Source organism: Vigna angularis, chromosome 4 (assembly GCF_016808095.1).
Source record: "Vigna angularis cultivar LongXiaoDou No.4 chromosome 4, ASM1680809v1, whole genome shotgun sequence".
Taxonomy (NCBI): domain Eukaryota; kingdom Viridiplantae; phylum Streptophyta; class Magnoliopsida; order Fabales; family Fabaceae; genus Vigna; species Vigna angularis.
The window spans coordinates 40,971,129-40,994,269 of record NC_068973.1 but is presented as its reverse complement, the minus strand read 5'-3'; the positions used below and the strand labels follow the sequence as shown (position 1 = coordinate 40,994,269).

Sequence of the window (23,141 nt, the reverse complement as noted above, 5' to 3'; positions counted from 1 at the left end):
GATATAATAAAATCTGTTTGACTGGTCAATTAATTATTTAGTTAAATTGATAAAGAAATATTGATATTCGGAGTAGGAAGTGATAAACCACCCAGCGCAGGTGACAGATGGACGGCTGAAACGTTAAATTGAATGGATAAGATATTAACGTGACCAACAAATAGGATAAATTCTGGATGGGTATTCTAAGACTATTTTGTTATCAATTTTTTAGATTATCCAAATGTTTTGTTTTTGGTTGGAGTATAGCATGCATGAACAGGGCTTGCTTAATTTCACTCTTGGTTTGTGGAACTTTGAATTCAAAATTGTTTTGTTGAATAAAATAATATAGACAAATTCGTTCTTCTTCATTAGTTAATTAATTATCTACAGAACTCGGGTTATTTTTAGTCCACATATTCATTTACCAAACAATGATCAAACAATGATCAAACAATGATCAAACAATGATAAGATAATAATAATCATTTCTGGAGTGAAAGATAGTAATATTGATTAAATGTACATGAGTTTGAAAATTAACTTCATAAAATCTTATTATAATTTATCATAACTTTGAGGATAACTTGAAAAATTATTTGAAAGTCACTTTGGCTAAAAGTACAAAAAAATAATTATAATTTATTTCTAACCAATATTTTGGTGAGAGTTCAGAAATTTAGTGTTACGAGGGGGGACAGATGTCTTCAAATAAAGAGACAAAGTGTTGCATAAGCACATAAATAGAAAATTTAAACAAAGATAATCTCATTATTTTCAGACTATGTATTTCTCTAAAACAGAATTCTCTACCTTTCCTCTCCCTTCTTTCTAGATTTTCTCACTGAAGATTCATCAAATCGGTGATCAGAAGCTTCCTAGACGATTCAGACGTCAAGAGCTTCCTATCTAACCGATCAATTGTGTTTAGAACTGGTAAGTTTCGTTCTCTGGTTTTAGCGAGTTCTGGGTTTTCGTTACATACAAAGAACCATCCTGTTGCATGTGCTCCGTATTCTTTTTCTTCCTTTTCTGATTTCATTGTGGTTCTACGCTTGGTCCTCTTTCACCAATCGGTGGTTCATAGGTGTTCTTAGGATTCTCTTGCGGTTCAAACAAATTTGCTGAATGTGTAGAAGCTGTTCGGTTCTGTTAAAGGTAAGAGAAACTTATTTAATTTAATTATGATTCTTTGTTTTGAATGCTGGCTTGGGTGTTTGGTGTTCTGTATATATATTTGGTTGAGATGAATTATAAATGTGGTTGTATGTTTGTCTGTATGGTGAATGATTGATAAAGGATGTGAACTGGGTTGATATAGGGAGTGCTCTTCAATCTGCAGCATTCTGCGTAATTTCTGTGTTTGAAACCGAGAATCATTATTGACCGTTCGGTTTTTCATTTGGGTATTCGGTTTGAACTGGATTCTTCTTCTGTAGAGAATTTCAGTTAATGATCGATCGCTTTTTCTCCTAGTATACTGTTAAATAAGCGTTCGGTCTAAGTATATATTCCTCTTTGTAATTAGCTTAGTTAAGGTATTCTATAATACTTAAAGTCATAGAAATTATATTTATTCTTTATTGAAAATAAGTGTTAAGTAATTGTATTATATATATATATATATATATATATATTCATTCATTTTGGTATAAACTCAGTAGTGCTCGGTCTTAAACCAGGTGCTCGGTCTCAGTAGTGCTCGGTTTTAAACCAAGCGCTTGGTCTCATCAAAATACTCAATTATACCATTTTTGGAATAAAAGTGTTCGACCCTAGTTTGTAGTGTTCAGTTTAAACTATTAGGTCTCGGATAAAAGCTTTCATCATTTTCGGTTATGTTTAATTATATGTATTCTATAGTATTCCATACATTCTTTGAGTTCTGTCTAGTAAAGACCTTTCGATCATACTTGTTGAGTAGCTAGTAAATGTTCCGTATTATCATAAGTGTTAGGCTTCTGATGAGTCTTATCCTATATGGACCGTTCGGTCCTATTCTGTGAATAAGTGAAAGACCGCTCGGTCTTACACTAAGCGTTCCGTTAGATTATTCTAAAAAGTATTCTCTCGTTCGGTCTTGCTTCTACGATGGAAGTTATTTCTTTCATTACTGTTCTAAGATGGGATCTTGTTTTCAGTGTTCAGTCTGATTGTATTGATGATGAAATATGATGATATTTAAAATGTGATATGAATGGAATAGTATGGATGTGAAAGAGTATTCCAGGGGAGAATATCTCAGGATTTGTTATGGAATGGTAAAGTATGAATGTGGTCATGCTAAGGTGGCGTTTATCCTGATATTCTATGATTACTCATTCTCAAGTAGAGAGGAGTAAATCATGTGTGAGAATGGCAGGAGGTCCTAGTCCATAAGGTTAAGATGGGCGAAGTATAACGGACTAACCCCGGGTGGCAGCTGTTGAGGGCATTCCAGTTACTACATCACCCGGGTGCAAAAACGTCGTAGCTACACAAATTTCATACAGTCCGGACAGTGATAATGCTAAATTATACCATATTTTAAGCATCATTTTAGTAGCAAAATCAACTCCTTTCTAACTTATAACTTGCTTAATCCTCTTGTTTTGTCTTGTTTTCTATATATTTGTGTTTTTGGCTACTTTGATGTACTTTCATCAATAATCCCTTATTTTGTAGCTAAAAATGAGCTTGGAAGACTCTCCAACAATGTCTAAGGTTGAACCAACCACTAGAAGCGAGCAGATCTGCAGAAAAAGTGAAAATGATGCAGTGCTGAAAAGTCAGGCCCAAGCCCCCCTGGCTGAGGGGCGCCCAAGCGCGACTGCACCAGGGCCAGTTTCTGCACAGAAAAGTGACCAGGTGCCAGTTTTGTGTGCTGGTCGCGCCCGGGCGTGAAAAAGGGGCGCCCGGGCGCGACTTTTTGCGAGAAGCTTGCGCCCGGGCGTGAGAAATGGGGCGCCCAGGCGCGACTTTTTCCGAGAGGCTCGCGCCCGGGCGCGACTTTTACTGATGTGGCAGACAGCTTATTTAACCCTAAAACGCGAAGGGGAAACGGTCTTTGGTCATTTGGAGGCGCGATTTCACTCAGAGGAGAGCTTGGAGGGCTGCTAGGGTTCGTGGGAACACTCCCTTCTTCCTCTTGGGTTCTCCTTCTTCTTCCATCTTCCATGTTGTAAGCTTTAGGGTTCTCCATGGAAATGGAGAACCAAACCCATCTTGTTGGGATTAGTTGTAGCCTTTGAATTCTTGTGTAATTGTTGAATGATTTGATTATATATATGCCTTTTCTATCAATTGCTAGTATTCTTGTTTCCAATCTTAAAGCTTGCATGTAATGGGAACGTTCATGACTTGATTTTGGGGTTTTATGGATTATGGGAACGTAAGATGAAACCCGGAACTGAAATAGGAGTCCTTGTGGGTCATTGATTCTAGGAATGGAAGATGATTCACATGTTGTCTTAGATCCCAGCCCTTTAATGCGGGTTTTGCTTGTTAGATTGCCAATGAATTGGGGTTTGATAAGGAAAACCTAGGCTCTTTCATCTAAGGAATTAGGGCTAGAGTGCTTTAGTGGATTGACTTTAGTAAATTGATAGAGAGGAGACGAAATTAGTCATACACAAGAGTGCATTGGTGAAAACTAACCTTAGCAATGTCATTTCATACCATTTCTAGTCTTTTCCATTTTCAAGTGCCTTCAATACCAAAGTCCAACCTTGTAATTATGTATGAATTTACATTCCTGCACTTGTTCTGTATATTGATGTTATGTTATTGAGTCTATATGAGTTGTTAATCGCACAATTCTCTAGTATTACGAGTCTCTTGGGAAAACGATACCCGGTCTTACCGGTTTATTACTTGAACGATTCGGTGCACTTGCCGAAATCGAGCCCAACACGTATTTTTTTGAGCTAACAAGTTTTTAGTGCCGTTGCCAAGGATTTGGGGATTGAACCCGAGTCCTAGCAAAGGCTAACAAGTTAAATTGGGCCTCATCAAGTTTTTGGCGCCGTTGCCGGGGACTCGTGTCAATACTAGACTTTTGTGAGGTTTCTAACTTATGTAGACTTGATTTTGTATATAGAACTAACTCTTTTGTTGTAAATAGATTTTCAGTTTTGTTTGGGCTAATTTGTGGCTTTAGCCTAGTTGTGTCTAAGTGTATATGCAGGGAGATGTTCATACATGGAGGACTGCAGCCTCAAAAGCATCATGAAGACCCTGAGTTTGAAGGAAATTATAGGACACAAGGAGACAACTAGGTTGAGCATCACAAGCTGCCCCAAATTCTTCCTCCCTTGAAGATGCTCCAAGTGCTAAGTGAAAGATGAAGAAAGGGAGAAGGAAAAGAGAAAGACTAGTCACCACCACCCTTGGATGAGAGACAAAGAACTCAAGCCTAGCAAGCAAAAGTTGATCAAGAGGATTGAGTGTTTGAAGATGTCAAGGTAGTGGAAGGGCTAAAAAGAAGAATTCAAGCTATGAGAGTTGATTTGGTGGCTAGAAAGTTGTTCAAGAAGAGTTGGTGGAAGGAGCACACCAACATCAACATTTGCACTTCATTGAGTAATCCGTCAAGCTAATGACGTTAAACAAGCGCTTTTGGGAGGCAACCCAGTTTTATTACCTATTTTACTTGTGTTTGTGTGATTTTTGTATTATTTGCATTAGTAGCTTATGTTTTGTATGTTTGTGTAGTTTTGCATTGTTGTGATTTTTGAGTTTTGATGTTGTTTTTGTGGTTTGTATAAGTGTATTAGGTTAGTTTTAGCTTGTTTGGTGTGTGAGTGCATTGAATGAAGGTTTAGAACCAAAAATCACATGGTGAGTGGCCAATTTTGCAGAAATCTGCTTTATGCAGAAAACTGATATGGCGCCCAAGCGCCCCCTGCTGAGGGGCGCCTGAGCGCGAGCTGCACGAGGGCCATCCTGCACCAACTTGACCGAGTGGCGCCCAAGCGCCCCCTGCTGAGGGGCGCCCGGGCGCGAGCTGCACCAAAAATTCTGGTTCTGCACTTTTGTTTTTCTTGAATTATGATGAGTTTCCCATTCTTTTGCACTCTTTCACACACTCCTTTTGTTGTGTTTTTATACCTTTTTGTGTTGTGGTACCTTTGGGAAGCTTAATTCTAAGACTTCCCTCTTTGTTCTTGTACTTTTGTCTTTGTTTGTTTTGGATTTCTTTGTTTTGTTTCTTTGCTTTCTTTTGTATATTTCTTTTAGTTTGTTTTATGGATTCTTCTCTCCAGTTGTTGACTATGAGATACTAAGTTTGCTTTGAGCTTTGTTGTTACAGGATAAGATCTTCCTAAGGACTTAACAAGTTTGAAACCACCATTGGCCAACCTATGAGCCAGGCTAGAGCAGAGCAACCTATGACTTGAAAATTTTGCTGCTCGTGTAGCATGGCCTGGGGGCCAGGCCCCTACTGATGGGGGAGGTGGAGCAGTTGCGGAGTATAAGCTACTGTGGGAGGAAGATGTTGCAGATGAAAGTGAAGCTAGTATCCTACACTACTGGAGCTGCAAAGAGTCCATTCTAAATTCGGTTTTTCAGTTTTAATTTTGAAGTTTTATTTGCTTTCAGTATTTGTGTTTTGGATTTCTTTTTTACTTGCCTTGTGAATAGTTCTTGTGTAATTGGTCTGGTGATTTGAGTGAATCATTTTCTATGCTTGAATTGAATACAAATCTGTTGTGCTTGCTCTTTATCCATGAGAATTGTTTTGAAAATCTAATTGAGATTATGTGGTTGAGCCTGTTGAACAGAGATTGTGGTTGCTTGTATATGTTTAGATAGATGCTTGGTTTTAATTGTGATCAATATTCTTGGCATGATGTTTATCAAATTTTGGAACCTTGAGTAAACATGTGAGATGTTGTGCCTCAGAGTTTATTGTTGAATGTTATTACTTTGGAATCACAGTTGATTTTGCCTGAGTTTCTCTATTTGAACTAGTTACTTGCATGTTACAAATGATCAAGGCCATCTTGTTCTTCCACCTCTTCTACATTTTGAACCTAAAAGCCAATGTATAACCTTTGAACCTTAAAGAAAACTTTCTCATTCCCGAAACCTTAAGCCTATTGAAAAATCCTTAACCTCCTTACCTTGAGTTGAGATGAACATATATGTTAGAGTGAGGAGAATGGTCTAAGTTTGGGGGAGTTCTTGTCAAAAGGGGAGCATTGAGAAAAACAATAAGATGAGTAAAAAGAAAGAAAAAGAAGAAATAAGAAGAAAGACAAAAACATGAATTCAATGAAAAAGAGTTGGGAAATAGGTTGAGAAGTGGGTTATTCAATTTTGGAGAAAAAGAGATACTAAGTTATATCATGAATTAAATTGTTTGGTCTCTTATCTCAAGGTGCTTTGTTGTCCAGAAAAACCAATTTTTCTTCTTAGCCCAGCCACAATACAAGCCAATCAAAGTCCTTGTGATGTAACTTGCTTGTAAATGTGTTTGAAATTGTTGAAACAAAAGGCAAAGTTGATTTGTGTAACATTGTGATATTTGAGAGTTAGACACACATCCTTATACACCATTGTGCTTGAGTGAGACACTTTCCTTGGTGAGGATTGGTTCCATGCACTCATTGAAAACAACTTGCCATGTTTGTTGATCTATCAATTGCATCTATCATGTGACTTTGAACTTGTGAGCACCATGATTGAAGTTTAGCTTGCTAAGACTATATTGTCTCTTGAATGTGATTTATAAGTTGAGCAAGCACGATTGATTTTGTTTATTTGATTGAAACTATGCTTGAGTTGCTAGACCATTGTGATTGAATTGTCTGCTAGGAGAAGTACTTTTGCTTGAGGACAAGCAAAATTGTAAGTTTGGGGGTATTTTGATAATGCTAAATTATACCATATTTTAAGCATCATTTTAGTAGCAAAATCAACTCCTTTCTAACTTATAACTTGCTTAATCCTCTTGTTTTGTCTTGTTTTCTATATATTTGTGTTTTTGGCTACTTTGATGTACTTTCATCAATAATCCCTTATTTTGTAGCTAAAAATGAGCTTGGAAGACTCTCCAACAATGTCTAAGGCTGAACCAACCACTAGAAGCGAGCAGATCTGCAGAAAAAGTGAAAATGATGCAGTGCTGAAAAGTCAGGCCCAAGCCCCCCTGGCTGAGGGGCGCCCAAGCGCGACTGCACCAGGGCCAGTTTCTGCACAGAAAAGTGACCAGGTGCCAGTTTTGTGTGCTGGTCGCGCCCGGGCGTGAAAAAGGGGCGCCCGGGCGCGACTTTTTGCGAGAAGCTTGCGCCCGGGCGTGAGAAATGGGGCGCCCAGGCGCGACTTTTTCCGAGAGGCTCGCGCCCGGGCGCGACTTTTACTGATGTGGCAGACAGCTTATTTAACCCTAAAACGCGAAGGGGAAACGGTCTTTGGTCATTTGGAGGCGCGATTTCACTCAGAGGAGAGCTTGGAGGGCTGCTAGGGTTCGTGGGAACACTCCCTTCTTCCTCTTGGGTTCTCCTTCTTCTTCCATCTTCCATGTTGTAAGCTTTAGGGTTCTCCATGGAAATGGAGAACCAAACCCATCTTGTTGGGATTAGTTGTAGCCTTTGAATTCTTGTGTAATTGTTGAATGATTTGATTATATATATGCCTTTTCTATCAATTGCTAGTATTCTTGTTTCCAATCTTAAAGCTTGCATGTAATGGGAACGTTCATGACTTGATTTTGGGGTTTTATGGATTATGGGAACGTAAGATGAAACCCGGAACTGAAATAGGAGTCCTTGTGGGTCATTGATTCTAGGAATGGAAGATGATTCACATGTTGTCTTAGATCCCAGCCCTTTAATGCGGGTTTTGCTTGTTAGATTGCCAAGGAATTGGGGTTTGATAAGGAAAACCTAGGCTCTTTCATCTAAGGAATTAGGGCTAGAGTGCTTTAGTGGATTGACTTTAGTAAATTGATAGAGAGGAGACGAAATTAGTCATACACAAGAGTGCATTGGTGAAAACTAACCTTAGCAATGTCATTTCATACCATTTCTAGTCTTTTCCATTTTCAAGTGCCTTCAATACCAAAGTCCAACCTTGTAATTATGTATGAATTTACATTCCTGCACTTGTTCTGTATATTGATGTTATGTTATTGAGTCTATATGAGTTGTTAATCGCACAATTCTCTAGTATTACGAGTCTCTTGGGAAAACGATACCCGGTCTTACCGGTTTATTACTTGAACGATTCGGTGCACTTGCCGAAATCGAGCCCAACACGTATTTTTTTGAGCTAACAAGTTTTTAGTGCCGTTGCCAAGGATTTGGGGATTGAACCCGAGTCCTAGCAAAGGCTAACAAGTTAAATTGGGCCTCATCAGACAGTCAGAGTAAAGTGGTCGGTCATTGCATGCATTGATGTATGGTTATGGTTGGAAATGCATGATTGTTTGTTGCATGATTGACTATTGAATTATATTAGATTTATGTGAAATATATGTTTTACTGAATTAATTAAATTACATAAGCTTACCATTTTTCCTCTCTTGTCTGTATTGTCCGTTCGGCCGTCATTTCCTGTTGCAATGATCATCCTGTGGATGTGAGCAGAAGGGGAATAGTGTCTATTGGAAGAGGCTCTGGAAGAAGTGGAAGTGAAAGCTGAACCATAGGACCGTTTGGTCGTTAGAATTGGTTATATTTTGTATAACCGATCGGTGTAAGCTTAGCTTAGTCTTGAAACTGTTCGGTATAGACTTTTGTTTTGTAAAGTTTAAATTCTGAAGTATTGTTGTAAGGCTGTTCGGCCAAAAATGTACCTCTTCTCTTTCAGAACTGAACTGTAATATTGTTAATTGTGAATATTCTATGGTATGATTTTATACTGTATTTTTGAGATGTTATAATTTTAATTTAAAAATTTATAAAATAAAAAATGGAAATTTAATGAATTTTTAAAATAAATAATTATTTTATTAATCATTGTTTTATATAAATATTAGGATCATTCAAAATTTTAAAATTTATTTGAGTCGTAAACTATATTTTGGTACCCTAGTTACACAATTGGATGATAGTCTAGTGTCTTTTGTGTGAGATTGGTTAAAGTAAAAAATGTCCATTTGAGTAAACCTTGACATCATCCACAATGTACATTGGACTAAGTAATGCAAAAATGTTATTAAATGAGATTTTCATTGTTTTTTTTGTAAGTATGAGTAAAAGTTTAATGTTTTGGTTGTCTGTTTTACTGTTAGATATATTTTAAAGTTAAGATAGTTAAAAAATTAATGCATATTAAATATAATAATTTATTTTTTTATTTTAAATTTATATTTATAAATTTTAAACTCAGTTTTAGATAAATATTTTGTTCTAAGTTAATATTTTCGACATAATTGTTAATAACCATATTTTGTTTTAAATTAGTTAATATTAATAATGATTTTATAATAATTTGATTGTTCAGTTTATTATGTGATAATCACATTATCTATCATTTGAATGATCTAATTGGTAATCATATTTTATTCTAAGTTAATTAATATTAATAATAATCTTATGATAATTTGATTGTTTAGTTTTTGTTCTTTTTTATTTAAATAATAAAATAGTTTTTACTATTTTTTATTAGTTGATATTAATTATAGAGATAAATTTGTAAACTCTTACTCACGTTATATAAAATAAAGTTGTAAAAGATGTATACTAAATAAGAAATATAAAGTTGTAAAAGACGTGTACTAAATAAAAGATAGTATATTGAACATCTTTATTAACTATTATAAACTTGTAAGAAGATGTATAGCTAAACAACTATTACAAAATGTATTATCTTTGTTATAGATATAAATTAATGACCTCTCTTCTCATGTTTAATGGAGGAAGATAACATCAGTGTTATGTTGATAACTTATTTTTAATGATTAATGTTTTGACTTTTATACTGTAGATGAAATAAAGTATTTTCTTTTCTTGATCTTTTAGATTTTATAAAAGAATATTATACATTTTTTTTAATATAAGAAACCAATTGTTTTTAATAAAACATATCACAAATGTGATATAATGTTTTGGTAAGAAAACAAATGTATTTATTTATTATATTATTAACTAATTATATGCTTGATGATTAACAATTTCCATTTATACTATTATTGGTATTATTAAATACTAAAATTAAATTTAAATATTTATATTATTTTTATTTATATATTTTTAAAATAAAATATTTTTATTTTAAAATTTAAAATTCAATAAAATACATCATATACCAACAAATATAAGTTGTTCATCTAACAAGTAATATAATATATATATATATATATATATATATATCATGTTGTAATAGTATTAGTATTATTAAATATAAAGTTAAAATTCAACATTTATATTATTTTAATTTTATACTTTTAGAATAGAATTATTTACACTTTAAAATTCAATAGAATACATCATATATTAATAGGACAAGGACTGATGCATCACAATTATATTTTCACTTTCTTAAACCTAATTATTCTTGCTTTTTAATTACTAATATAGTTGTCATAAGTAAAAATAAATATAAAATATATTTGTATATGCCAAATAGAATAATACAAATTATATATTACAACAATTTAAATTGATTACCACTGTATATATTTTATAATAAATTTAAAATTTTTAATATTATATATTTTATCATAAAATTAAAACTTTCAATATTATTAACTTAAACTAATAAATTTAACAATTGTAATTTCATTAAAATTATTTTTATTTATTAAATATAAACTAGGAGAAAAATCTTGCACTTACTATGTTTCCTATTAGTTGTGTTATCTTTTATTTGTATCTTGTGCAAAATATAATCTCATTCTACAATAAAAGGAGGAATCAAAGAAGAACTGACACGACACTAAAAATACAATCAATAAATATTTTTTGTAAAATAAAAACTGGTAGGTAGAGAAATATATTAATATAAAAAAATATTAAGTTTTATAATATTTATTTAAAAACATTTTCAGTTATTTTTTAGATAAAAGTATTTTTAACCGACTAACAGTCACATTACTAATAATGCATTAAATTTAATTCGAATTAAATATATTTTACCATTATTTATTTATCTGCTTAACTGTTTTTGATTTGTTGTGTTTATGATGATCATAATGTCGAAATAAAGGTTCAAGCTGCGCTTGCATTGTTTTATTTTTATTATTATATTTGATAACAATTAGAAAAAAAACACAAAGTAAGTTAATAAATAAGAAAGCTAGCGTGGTTCAAGCTGTGCATGTTTTTTATTTTATTTTTATATTTGATAAAAATTTAAAATAAAATGCAAAATAAGGTGATAAATAAAAAAGACAGTGTGGTTATTAGAAATAGAGAAAACAGGAGTAAATGCGTGATGTGTTTGATTGTTTGATGTAGAAGGAAGATAGTATGGTTTGATGTCTGAGGCATGGAAGAGCAGAAGAGTCAGAAACAGAAGAACAGAGGAACAGAGGTGCATGTCAACGCTCCTAAACTCCTCACACAGACCCCTCTGCAACAGTGCTCTCTCTATCTGTCACCCTTCCAATAAAGGAACACACTCAACCAAGTAACATAATAATATAATATAAATTTTTAAATATTATATTATATTATCAGCTTTCTTTTTCTTGGGACTTTGTACCCTACTTACTGCATCCGCAATGTCAGAAAAAGCCAACTATGCTGAGTAACCGTTCTCCCACGCGGCAACCCTTCTTCTTTAATTCTCATTTTCTCCCACCCTCTACTTCTCTCTTCCTATTTACACCTTCATTCATTCTTATTCATCACCTTTTTCTTTTCCAACAACATTCTACCCTTCTTCATTTTCCGGAATGTCATCTGTGCCGGAAACCTACGCCGGAGAAGACGGAAAACACTACCCTGCTCCACTCGCCCCTCATGACGACGTCGTCAGGGACTCCTCCCTCTTCTGGGACACTCTCAGACGCTTTCACTTCCTTATGGGTACCAAATTCATGTGAGCTTCTGTTTTTTATTCTTCCTTTTATTTATTTATTTGTTCTTTTTCACACTTTTTCATTAATAAAAACGTGGTGTTGATTTAATAGGATTAAGGTTTGGTTTTGAAAAGTGTTTTTGTGATATTATTATTAAAAATGGTTAAAATAAAATGAAATGTGGACCTTTTTGGCCTGGTCAACTTGTGAAGGATTCCTGTGATTGGAGGGAAGGAGCTGGATTTGCACGTTCTTTACGTGGAAGTTACCAGAAGAAGTGGCTATGAGAAGGTGGGTTTCCTCCCTACAACCTCTCTACGACACTCCTAATTAGTGTTTTTTTAATTGTAAGAAATGGAACATGTTTTCTTTTTGTAACTTCCTAAATGTTCAGGTAGTTGCAGAGAAGAAATGGAGGGAAGTTGGAAGCGTTTTCAAGTTCTCAGCAACCACCACAAGTGCTTCTTTTGTGTTGAGGAAACATTACTTCAGTCTTCTCTATCATTACGAACAGGTTCACTTTTTCAAAGCTCGGGGTTCTGTCTATACTCCTTCAACAGGTGCGACATTACATTTCTTTTTTAATATTTATTTTATATTTGTTCATTTTTTTAACCTCTTGATGGATGAAATGCTATCCTTCAGATGCATTTTCCGGGAACAGTCCTTCTTGGAGACCTGAATTAGCTATCGTGGAATATTCTCCTAAGCCCTCAAATAGTAGTCCCGAATCCCGTGCCGAAGGTGAATAAGAAAATTAAATTTCTAAGATTAATTTGTTTAATTTAGGTGTTGCTAGTTTTTGGAATTGTCATCTTTGTGGAATGGAGTGATTAATTTCTAATTCATCTATCGATGTTGTTGCTCTTTCTAGTAAACTCACATCTAGCTAATTAATGAAACTCAGGTTTCTCTTGTTTAAACTGATTACATTAATGGCTGCTTATTCATGTCATGCACACAATTTATCTTCCTTGAATGTTGAAAAGGTTGACTTCAAATCTTAATGTACAATGTTATGTAAATGTAATTTGAAATGAATATAATGATCGGACAAGAAGGTTGTTGTTATTTGTAAGTAATGTGTTTGACTAGGTAGTAACAAGTAGTGGTGTTATTGGCATAATCCTTGCAAATTAGCTCATGGTTTTTTAAGCCAAGAACAATAATGCACTTATTTAGTTAAATTGAGTGCTGAAATTTACTGTTTGTTGTGTTGTGTGTAGAAACATCATGTCTCTCAGGAAATGGAACTATAGAGGGAAAATTTGAGTGTGGTTATTTGGTATCAGTGAAACTGGGTTCAGAGGTTCTTAGAGGGGTGCTTTACCATCCAGAAAAAATGGTTGCTCCACCTTCGATTCCACAACACGAGAATGCCATTGTGCCGTTCAAAAGCAAAGGTCACCGTTCTGGTCGGAGGAGGAGAAACAAGAGAAGATGGGACCCTAACTATCCAAAGCCGAATAGGAGTGGCTATAACTTCTTCTTTGCTGAAAAGCATTACTCTCTCAAAGCTCTCTATCCCAACAGAGAAAGGGAGTTTACCAAGATGATTGGCCAGTCATGGAACAGTCTTAGTCCCGAAGAACGACTGGTTATTGTTTTTTTTTTCTTCCTATGTTGATTATTCCAATATAGTTTTGATTAAAGCATGGATGTTGGAAAATAATAGATTGTTGGTTAATGATGTTTGTTGCAGGTTTATCAGAACATCGGATTAAGAGACAAAGAAAGGTACAAGAGAGAACTGACGGAGTACAAAGAGAGCATGAAGCTTAGGGAGACCCCAGGACTTCCATAGAATCTTGCTGCTTACCCTTTTCTGGAAACCAAAGAAAGAATGGCTTAGAAATCTTGTGGACTTTTACATACATACCATTCATGTGGATAATGGTCCACTGGACATTATTGTTTTTTCTTTTTTTATTTTTTCAGAAAAAGAAAACCAGTGTCGTTCCTTTCCTTTCCTTTCGTTTAATCAATCAATTATCTTCCTAAATTTGTTCTTTCTGGATGGATGGTACAATGAAGTATAGCGTGGTCCACACAATCTTTAATATATATACATTTATTTATTTTTAATTCTTCAATTTTTCGTTCATCTTTGAAAAAAAATTGATTTAAAATCGTTCAGCCCCTTCAATTTTTCGTGTGGTTAGAATTTCTCTGAAGTGTTTTGAATTTATTTTTACCTTTTTTATTGCTTGTGCTTGTTTTAACTTTACCTTCCTCTTTTATATATATATAAAAGAAAAATTGGTGATCTTTTTTTAAAATATCATATTTAATATATTTATTGTAAAAAAGGCCCTGTTTTTACTGAGTATATATAATTAATTAAAAGAAACCTATATTTTGATTGAAATGAGACAATGCATCATCTATATAACTATTCATCATATTCTGTTTAAGCACAACTTATAGTTTCTCCTTAATAAAACCATCACTCCATTTTCATCGTATTATTATTTCAAAAGTAAAATATCCATAAATTTCCTCCATTTCAATGGAGAATTGAAACCAAATATTTTCCATACTTTTTTCCGAAGATATAATTACGATGGATTACACAAAATGCGTGTTGCGCCCAAACCTTTTCCTTGTAAGAAATTCTTCGTTTTGTTGCTTGAAAATATCAGCTGTTCCTAAAGTGGTTTTATGATTTTGGCCCCATAATACTTTAGTATCACAATAAATTAAATATATTTATTAATTTTCTTAAAATAAAACTTTTGTTCAAATATACCTGTTCATATAAAATTTATGGCTGAGTAATATGTCACGAGACAATAAAAGTGATTATATATAAAATGGTGAGAAAAGCTATACATCTCTTTAATTATAAAAGAAAAAAATTAAGTACTTGGAAATTTCTAAAAAAAAATTAAGAATAAAATCATAAGTCTCAGGGAAAAAAAATCATGACAATACTAATAATACAGTCACATAAAAAACAATAAAGATTACGTATTATTTGTTCAAACAATATTTAAAAATTACTGTAAGATAATGAAAATAATTGGTAATGAAATATTATATGACTGATAAAAACCTAATGCACGTTTTTAAAAGTTAGACACTAAAATTTATATCTAAGTTAAGGAAGTATTTAGTGAATGAATTTCATTTAATAATACCACAAACTTTAACAAGGAAAACGAAATTTCTAAGTTTCCTAAGTTTTCATAATTGTTTTCATTCTATGCTAAAGTCAAAAGGTTTCCTATTTACAAATAGAAAGTATTTATATATTTTTTAAATTAGTTAAATTAAGAGATAATTGACATAACTAGGAATCACTTTTTCTTTATTCGTAATTATTAACTGAAATGGTATTTATAATCTTTGGTTTGATACTAATTACAGAATTAAATGTTTGTTAATAAACGGCAAGTGTAATCCATAATCCGATTATAACTCTTTCTAGTTAAGAATTAATTATGCAAACGTTAGTATTCAGTTTTAAATGAATTAGTCTGACGTATATCATAGTTACCTTCAACACATAACACGTTTTCTTCATTAACTATTCTAATGTCAATCTGATGAGAAGGTATGCTGTAAAATAAATTTTTATATTTTTCACAAAAAGGAATATAAAGAATAACATACTATATATAGAGGAGACAATACAAAATATTATAAACTTTTAATATAAAAATGGCACATCTTTAAAGCAAATGACAATGATTTTTGAGAAGAATAACTAACAAGAGAAAAACGACCACACAAGACTTGAATCAAGATGCACGATAACTTAGACTGAGGATGATAAATTCAACAGATTATTTTTATTATATAATATATTATTCGTTTTGTGTCTTAATTTCCATAAAAGAATGATAATCTATACTTTTTTTTTCTTAAAAAAAAAATATTATGCATTCCAAGTGCAACATAGTAGAAGTGGTCGTGATTTATTATGTGTTATTGACCTCATACGGCTAGAAATATTTTTTTTAATAGTTTAAATTTGAGATATTAGGCTCAGGTTCATGTTGTGATCGTTTTATTTCATATTCGAATTCCGACTTAGGTTTGAAGCTAAAAAAATTATCACACAAAAAACTTTAAAATATATGCAGACCAATCCCATAATTCCAGAAATCCATTATTATACATGCAATCTAATTATTATCAATGAGATGCAATATTATACCATTAATAAGTACTTTTTTTTATTACAATAAGTAATGAAGCATAGATTAAAATATGTAAAATAAAAAAAATAAAACAAAAAATATATATATATATTGTTAATTTAGATAACTTATTAAAGTGTATTAAATTTTAGTTTACAACAATACCTTATGAATTCTAAATTTTAAGATTAACAGTATTTAAACAACTTTTGATTTTTTTATTTTAAATTAAAAAAAAATTATTAAAATATTTTTATTTTTAAAATATATCTTTTTTTATGAATAAAGATTTTTTTTATCGACTAAAATTTGGTACACTTAAAAAATTACAAGTTAACAAATGATATATATATATATATATATATATATATATATATATATATATATATATATATATATATATATATATATATATATATATATAATTTAAATAAGTAAAATAATGATGATAGAAATATGGTAAAATTAAGAATGGAAATATATTAAAAATGTAGATATTTAAAATCTAAAATAAAATAATTTAATGTAAAAATTTAAAGCAAATAATCTGAAATTTAAGAATAAATAAGTCTTAGCATAAAAAACCATTTGCAAATAATTATATTTATTACTTATCAGGAAAAATATTATATAAATATAACATATATCATTAGACTAATATACTATAATTTAAAATAAATAAATTTGTTAAACTAGTTTTTATTATAATTTAAAATAATTACGAAACTAGTCTGCGTTCACCCGTCTATATAGCCCACTAAATTGAAGAGCCCAAGAGATGGACCAGAGCAGATGGCGAGCTAAAAATGTCAACGCAACCCTTTCACTCATGAAGATTTTTTTTTTAAATGAATCAATTCATATTGAGTAGCTCTGATTGAAAATTTTAATTAAATAAACACTATTTTGATGATAATTATTAATTATGTATAAATATATTCAATGTAGATTAATTAAGGAGTAAGAGAGAAACGAAAATAAAGAAAGAAAGAAAAAAAAAAGATGAGTGGATAAATTATAAATAAGAGGGTGAAATAGTAAAATCAAATTTAGTTGTGCCTGACTAAGTGTGAGTGTGATGTTATGGTAGTTTATGCGGGAGGCGAGAGAAACAAGGTGCGTGAGTGTTTGGTGGGTGGGTGATGCCATCAAAGATGTATATAAACTAATTATTTAATATATTAAAAAACGATTTTTATTTTATTGTGTTTATCGTCATTGCTTAATCTCTATGGTTAATTTTTGTGTACAATCCACGTCGATTTGGGTTAGTCAAGCTAACGGTGCGCATTACTCCCCTCGTTAATGATGTTATTTAAAACTCACTTCCATTAATTTCTCGACAGGAGTGTCAGAGCAATTTTTGTTTCATGCAGAGGTCTTTTGATGTCCTTCCAACTTCTTTGTTCTTGATATTGTTCTTGTTCGTCTCATATTACGATCTTACGATATTATGGATCACTGATCTTTGCTTGCTGACTCGGATTCAGTAAACATGGGAGACACAGAGAGTTGCAATAGCGGAATTTTGAACTCTGGATGGAATCATCGATGTCCGAAACAGAGACAGAAGGTCGGAGTTTACAACGAGGTTTTGTGTAGGCTTAAGGAATTGAATGTCCCAGAAGCTGTGGTTCCTGGTTTTGAGGACGATCTTTGGGCGCACTTCTATCGCCTTCCCGCAAGGCACACCAAATCTTCGTTTCTCGTGCTTTTTACTGTTTGATTGTTCATACGTTGTTTTAGTGTTGCTGGTGATCATTTTTGGAAGTTGTTAATTTGTGAATTGAATTGATATATGTTGTCGTGTTAGGTATGCGTTGGACATGAATGTGGAGAGGGCAGAAGAAGTTCTTATGCACAAGAGGTTACTGGACATCGCCGGAGGCCCAACTACAGCAATCGGACCTGCAATTGAAGTCCGTCTTGTACAGGTCATTTTCGCAATCACAACAACACAATGGCCACCAAACACACTTTATTTATTTATTTATTTATTTTTACCACCAAAATAAGTTTTGACTTCTTATGTTTGCTTTCATCTTCATGGGTCAATTTTCCTTGAATTCCAATCACTATAATACTATATAGTATATGTTTATGTATGACGCACTACTGGCTATTGCCATTAGGCGACATTGTTGGCGAAGGAACCAACGTCACGCTTCCTTTACTACAAAGAAATTACCTATAAAATATATATAAATAGAAATCTATTTTTTTATTTTTTTTATTTTTGACTTTATTATTTACTAATGGCCAACACTCCCTTTTATTATTAACTAAGCCTCTTTAACTTTCCAAAAACTATTATCGGATGTGTCTAATGGTTTTGTTTTTTCTTTCCTTTTCTTTTTCTTCACCGTATTCCTTTTCAAAACGTAGCCACTTCAAAAATGTAAAAGAAAATATTACTTTTAGAACTCTGTCAAGGATTATATCTTTTGTATGACAGTTCATCTAGAGTTAAAGAATTAAAGATGTAATTTAGAGACATAATTAAAAATATTACTCAGTAAAAAATACTAATATTTGAATTTTCATTTAAATTATCATTTTCTACTCTCCATTTACCTATACTTTTTCACTTAAAAATAGTACTTTTCAAAAGCAATGTATTGTCTTTTCATTTTAAATTGTTATCCAATTATTACGTTACATTTAAATTAATATAGAATATAGTTAATATAATTTTAAAGTAATTATTATAAAATTAATAAACTTTATTACACATGATGTTTTACGATTAAATAAATAAAAAATTAACGAGAACGAGGGCGTTTTCTCAAACATTTTTTACATTACAAATGATTACGCTCTGAATTCAGTAGTACGTAGAACATAAATTTCTTCACTTTATATATAAGGCACTTGAAACTTTGCTTGTGGGGGTACCTGCTGGTTGATTTTGCTCTATTTTGATAATATATGTTTTATGCAGGTTCGTTCTGCTTCTGCTTCTACCGGTGGTTCTAGTAAATCCCTTCTTTTAAATTCACAAAGTAAAGTTTGTTCTGAAGATTCTGGTATTCCAGGCAGCATGAGGCATGTTAACAGTATATTGAATTCATCACCTACTTTTTAAGTTGTATGATAAAGTTTTTGTTGTTCATGCTTTCACAGCTTCCATCCTCCACCTGCCTTCGGTTCGTCATCTAATGTGGAACATAACACCCAGTTCTTACCAGTCCGAGACAGGGATAACTATTTGAATTTTTATACACATTATGCTCGGTAAATATACTGCTTATTTGTTTAAATTTCCTTTCTTTTTAAAACAATATATATAAGAGTTTCTTACTATCACTTCCCGTTCTCCTACTTACGGCAGGCCAATGCATGAAATCACAATTTCAACAAATGACAAGCCAAAACTTCTGAGTCAGGTAATTAATTAATCTTCTTATTGTTGTGCAATTTTTTTCTAGCTAACGAGAAAAGCCTATGCTTTAAGCCCTTTAGCGTTTTCTACTTTTCAGAAATTCTTCTACAATATTTCCTATGTATTTTTTGTTTGCTTTAACAACCCTAATACTATAATAATGTTTGATTGGGAAAGGAATGATGGGACTAAATTTCGTTGACTCAATCCTACGCATAATGCTAATGGGTCACAGTCTCTAGTTTTGGTTTTATTGATCTCATTGTTTTATACATCTATTGATAACAACATCAATAAAAGCTTTTTCCCACTACACTGATAGCTACAGAAAAGTATTGATCTTGCTGTATAATTAATGAGGACTGAACTTATGGATACCAGAATGCTGGTGTTATTAATCTAAGTGTCTGACTTGAGGCTGCTATAGCAATTTGAACAATGTAAATTGCAGTGCGGATATCGTATATAATTTTACAACCAGAAAGCTAGAGATGTGCTAATATGCAGCCTCAGTTTGCATTTCTTTTGTTAAATTTTGCAGAAATCAATGTTTCTATAGTTTTAAGCTTTTGTGTTGAACTACAGCTGACTTCCTTACTTTCTGAGACTGGGTTGGACATTCTAGAAGCACATGCTTTTTCGACAACAGACGGCTATTCGTTGGATGTTTTTGTTGTTGGTGGTTGGCCAATAGAGGTATTTCCCCATTATTTTGCAGATTGAAGTACAATAGTTCATTGAATTTTATTTATAGGAAAATCAACAAGTGTCCATTTTTGAAATTTATAGGAGACGAAGAAATTAAAACATGAACTAGCAAAGAAAATTCAGAAACTCCAGGTAGATCCTCTATATGTCACTGATGGTTGCATATTTACTTTATATGTATGAAAAAAAAAAATCCTTTTGCTTTTTAAGAAAAATGATCAGTTGTGCCCAAAATTTCATATATAGTTTAAGGTAACAGTTTTACTGCCAGTCACAATATTCAATTTCCATAGTTAATGACAAAAGATGTTCACTTTGAATAGAAGTTAACTGGTTGAACTGAGAAATATGCATACACAAGCGGTAGAACTTTTACTGTTCTTGACCAAGATTTAGCTTAACAAAATAAGTTTCGCTTGCATTTCCACTTATATAATAGAGAACCATTTATAAGTTATTATTTTTGGTGGAAAAATTCCGGAAGCAACATCAATTGAAAGAAAATGGGAGTCTTCCTACTAGTACTACTGCAAAGCAAGAGCAAACCGAGATGAACTTTATCTGGAGAATTGATGCCGGGCGTCTGAGATATGAAAAGAAAATTGCATCTGGACCTTTGACTGATTTGTCAGTATTATCAATCCTTCTTCTTAATTTGTTTGTGGATCAGTACATTCGAGTAACCGATTAGTTGAAACAGGTATAAAGGTACATTCTGCAATCAAGATGTAGCTATCAAGGTTTTAAAGCACGAGAATTTGAATGAAAATATACAAAGGGAGTTTGCTCAGGAAGTGTATATCCTAAGGTTCGCTTTATCAACAACTTCCACTCATCTCCCCTGCCACCGAGCCTTTCTTCGAGTTTCACTGATATTTCATGAAGATTGTTGTTAATACATGGCTTTTATAAATTCAATTCTTGCAGTAAAATTCAGCACAAAAATGTAGTTAAATTTGTTGGCGCTTGTACAAAACCCCCAAACCTGTACCTGGTCACAGGTAAAACTGGTTCTTGTTACTTCTCTTATTGATTAAGGGGTCAATGTAATGGGAAAAAGATACTGTCAATTTCAATGCAGTTTTTTTTTTCACAGAATACATGCCTGGTGGAAGTATGTTCGACTTTTTGCATAAACAGAAGACCGCCCTTGCTCTTCCATGTTTACTCAAAGTGGCCATTGATGTTTCCGAAGGAATGAAATATTTGCATCAGAATAATATCATACATCGTGACCTTAAAGCGGCTAATCTTTTGATAGATGAGAATGGGGTTAGTTTACACTATAACGTCTTCTTCTGACTCTATCGGCTTGGCTTATTACTTCTTTGTAAATGCTCTCAACTTGTTGTGGGGTAATTACAGTTGTGTTTTCATCATTTTTCTATGCTACATGTGTTTTATCACTTTACAAAGTTGAGCTATACTTGATCTTATGGCTTGGTGGAATTTATGCTGTTGTGTTTTATTTTTAAAATCTTTTCCGACAGGTAGTTAAGGTTGCTGATTTTGGTGTGGCTAGAGTGCACAATCAGTCTGGCATAATGACTGCAGAAACAGGAACTTATCGGTGGATGGCTCCAGAGGTCTGTGTATATCTATGAGTATTGGCATATAGGGTTGATCACTTTAAATTTATTAAATGTATAACTTACAGGCATGGATGGGGCTGTTTAAGGACACGATAGGCAGCAGTTTTTGATGTAATAAGATGAATCTAGACAGGTTGGAATGAGAATGATGATTTTTTTTTTTTTTTTCTGATAAACAATACTTAATGCTAACATGGTTTCAGTACTGCTTTTGGTTGCCCATGCGCTTTGCAAAAGAAAAATGTAACAATATCCAATAAAATACAATGGTAGGCACTCTGGTTTTTTTCATGGAGGCTTTAGTTGCTTATGTAAAACAACTAAAAAAACTGATATTTCTTGTATTCTACTGCTTACTGTATTGATTATTATTAAACTTGTGATTCCCTTGACATATGGAAGGTTATTGAACATAGACCATATGATCACAAAGCCGATGTCTTTAGCTTTGCCATTGTGCTTTGGGAACTGCTCACAGGAAAGGTAGCACCTTTCCCTTTTACTTTCTCTTGTTTGATATTCATGGAACCAAAAACTAGTTTCGAAATGAAAACTGATTTACTCTCTCTACTCTGTAAACTATATTAACCTCTTCATATTGAAGAAGTACTGAGCAGAAATTCCTAGGTACTTTGATTCGTATAGGATTAATAGATAGTGTACAACATGGCATAGAGTAGTACAAAAGTGAGTAACAGTATTTAACAGAAATGGAGAACAAAGACTTAGTAGGTATACTTTAGACATTGTTTTATCAGTATTTTCGTTCAGTATTACTTTACTTGCTCAGACTTCACATCTTTCGCCTATGTTTTATGACTACACGACAGCTTCCTTATGAGCATTTGTCCCCATTGCAAGCAGCAGTAGGAGTGATCCAGAAGGTATTTCTCAACTATAAATTACATATGCAGTGTCAGTGGACACTAAACTGAAAAGCTCTATCTATAGTATCTTAAGCTACCAAGCCACAAAAATATGGTGAAATTGAGTAAGCTTTTTGTATATGAATTGCAGGGTTTAAGGCCTAAAATTCCAAGCCATAGTCATTCAAAGTTAGTGGAATTGCTTCACTGGTGTTGGCACCACGATTCATCTTTGAGACCCAATTTCTCAGAAATTCTGGAATTTCTGCTACGTGTGACCAAGACGGTATGTGTAGGAGGATTCTTGACAAATTTTGTGTTATATTCAAAAGAAAAACCGAAGCCTCTACACCACTACTTTTTCTTGAACAGGTTACTGGGGAATGTGAAGGCTAGGGAATGCATGAAAATTATATTCACCAAACTCACTGTATGTACACATAGACATGTGTGATTTCTCAATTTAAAGTAAAGGTTCGTGATTGGATTATGAAGTTGATATTAGCCTTTTGGGTA

At 32.8% G+C, this 23,141-nt stretch overlaps 2 protein-coding genes and 1 long non-coding RNA gene across 9 annotated transcripts; all 3 read left to right on the top strand.

Annotated features, from left to right (window-relative positions):
- Window positions 1-757: 757 nt before the first annotated feature.
- LOC128196143 (uncharacterized) lies at window positions 758-8,013 on the top strand. Its single transcript, XR_008248307.1, has 3 exons — window positions 758-918; window positions 1,070-1,140; window positions 5,273-8,013. It is a non-coding gene; the product is annotated as an uncharacterized LOC128196143 (long non-coding RNA).
- Window positions 8,014-11,363: 3,350 nt separating this feature from the next.
- On the top strand, window positions 11,364-13,897 carry LOC108342316 (high mobility group B protein 9). Its single transcript, XM_017580074.2, has 6 exons — window positions 11,364-11,952; window positions 12,145-12,223; window positions 12,327-12,492; window positions 12,578-12,676; window positions 13,159-13,529; window positions 13,635-13,897. Exons 1-6 carry the CDS (start codon window positions 11,807-11,809, stop codon window positions 13,734-13,736), a joined length of 963 nt encoding a protein of 320 aa, XP_017435563.1. The 5' UTR covers window positions 11,364-11,806; the 3' UTR covers window positions 13,737-13,897.
- A 3,406-nt stretch (window positions 13,898-17,303) lies between these two features.
- LOC108341177 (serine/threonine-protein kinase STY46) lies at window positions 17,304-23,141 on the top strand. Of its 7 annotated transcripts, none has more exons than XM_052876068.1 (17): window positions 17,304-17,360; window positions 17,454-17,763; window positions 17,891-18,011; window positions 19,019-19,122; window positions 19,201-19,311; window positions 19,409-19,463; window positions 20,045-20,155; window positions 20,249-20,299; window positions 20,652-20,794; window positions 20,868-20,975; window positions 21,095-21,168; window positions 21,264-21,439; window positions 21,658-21,753; window positions 22,162-22,242; window positions 22,590-22,643; window positions 22,777-22,911; window positions 22,998-23,141. In XM_052876068.1, the coding sequence occupies exons 2-17, from the start codon at window positions 17,573-17,575 to the stop codon at window positions 23,019-23,021; spliced, it is 1,635 nt and encodes a 544-aa protein (XP_052732028.1). In that variant the 5' UTR covers window positions 17,304-17,360; window positions 17,454-17,572; the 3' UTR covers window positions 23,022-23,141. The 7 variants fall into 7 exon arrangements, 3 of the variants coding, with proteins under 3 accessions (XP_052732028.1, XP_052732027.1, XP_052732029.1); XM_052876067.1 differs by having other exon boundaries at window positions 17,313-17,455; window positions 17,568-17,763; XR_008248304.1 differs by lacking the exons at window positions 22,777-22,911; window positions 22,998-23,141 and adding an exon at window positions 21,825-21,892 and having other exon boundaries at window positions 17,338-17,763; window positions 21,963-22,242; window positions 22,590-22,644.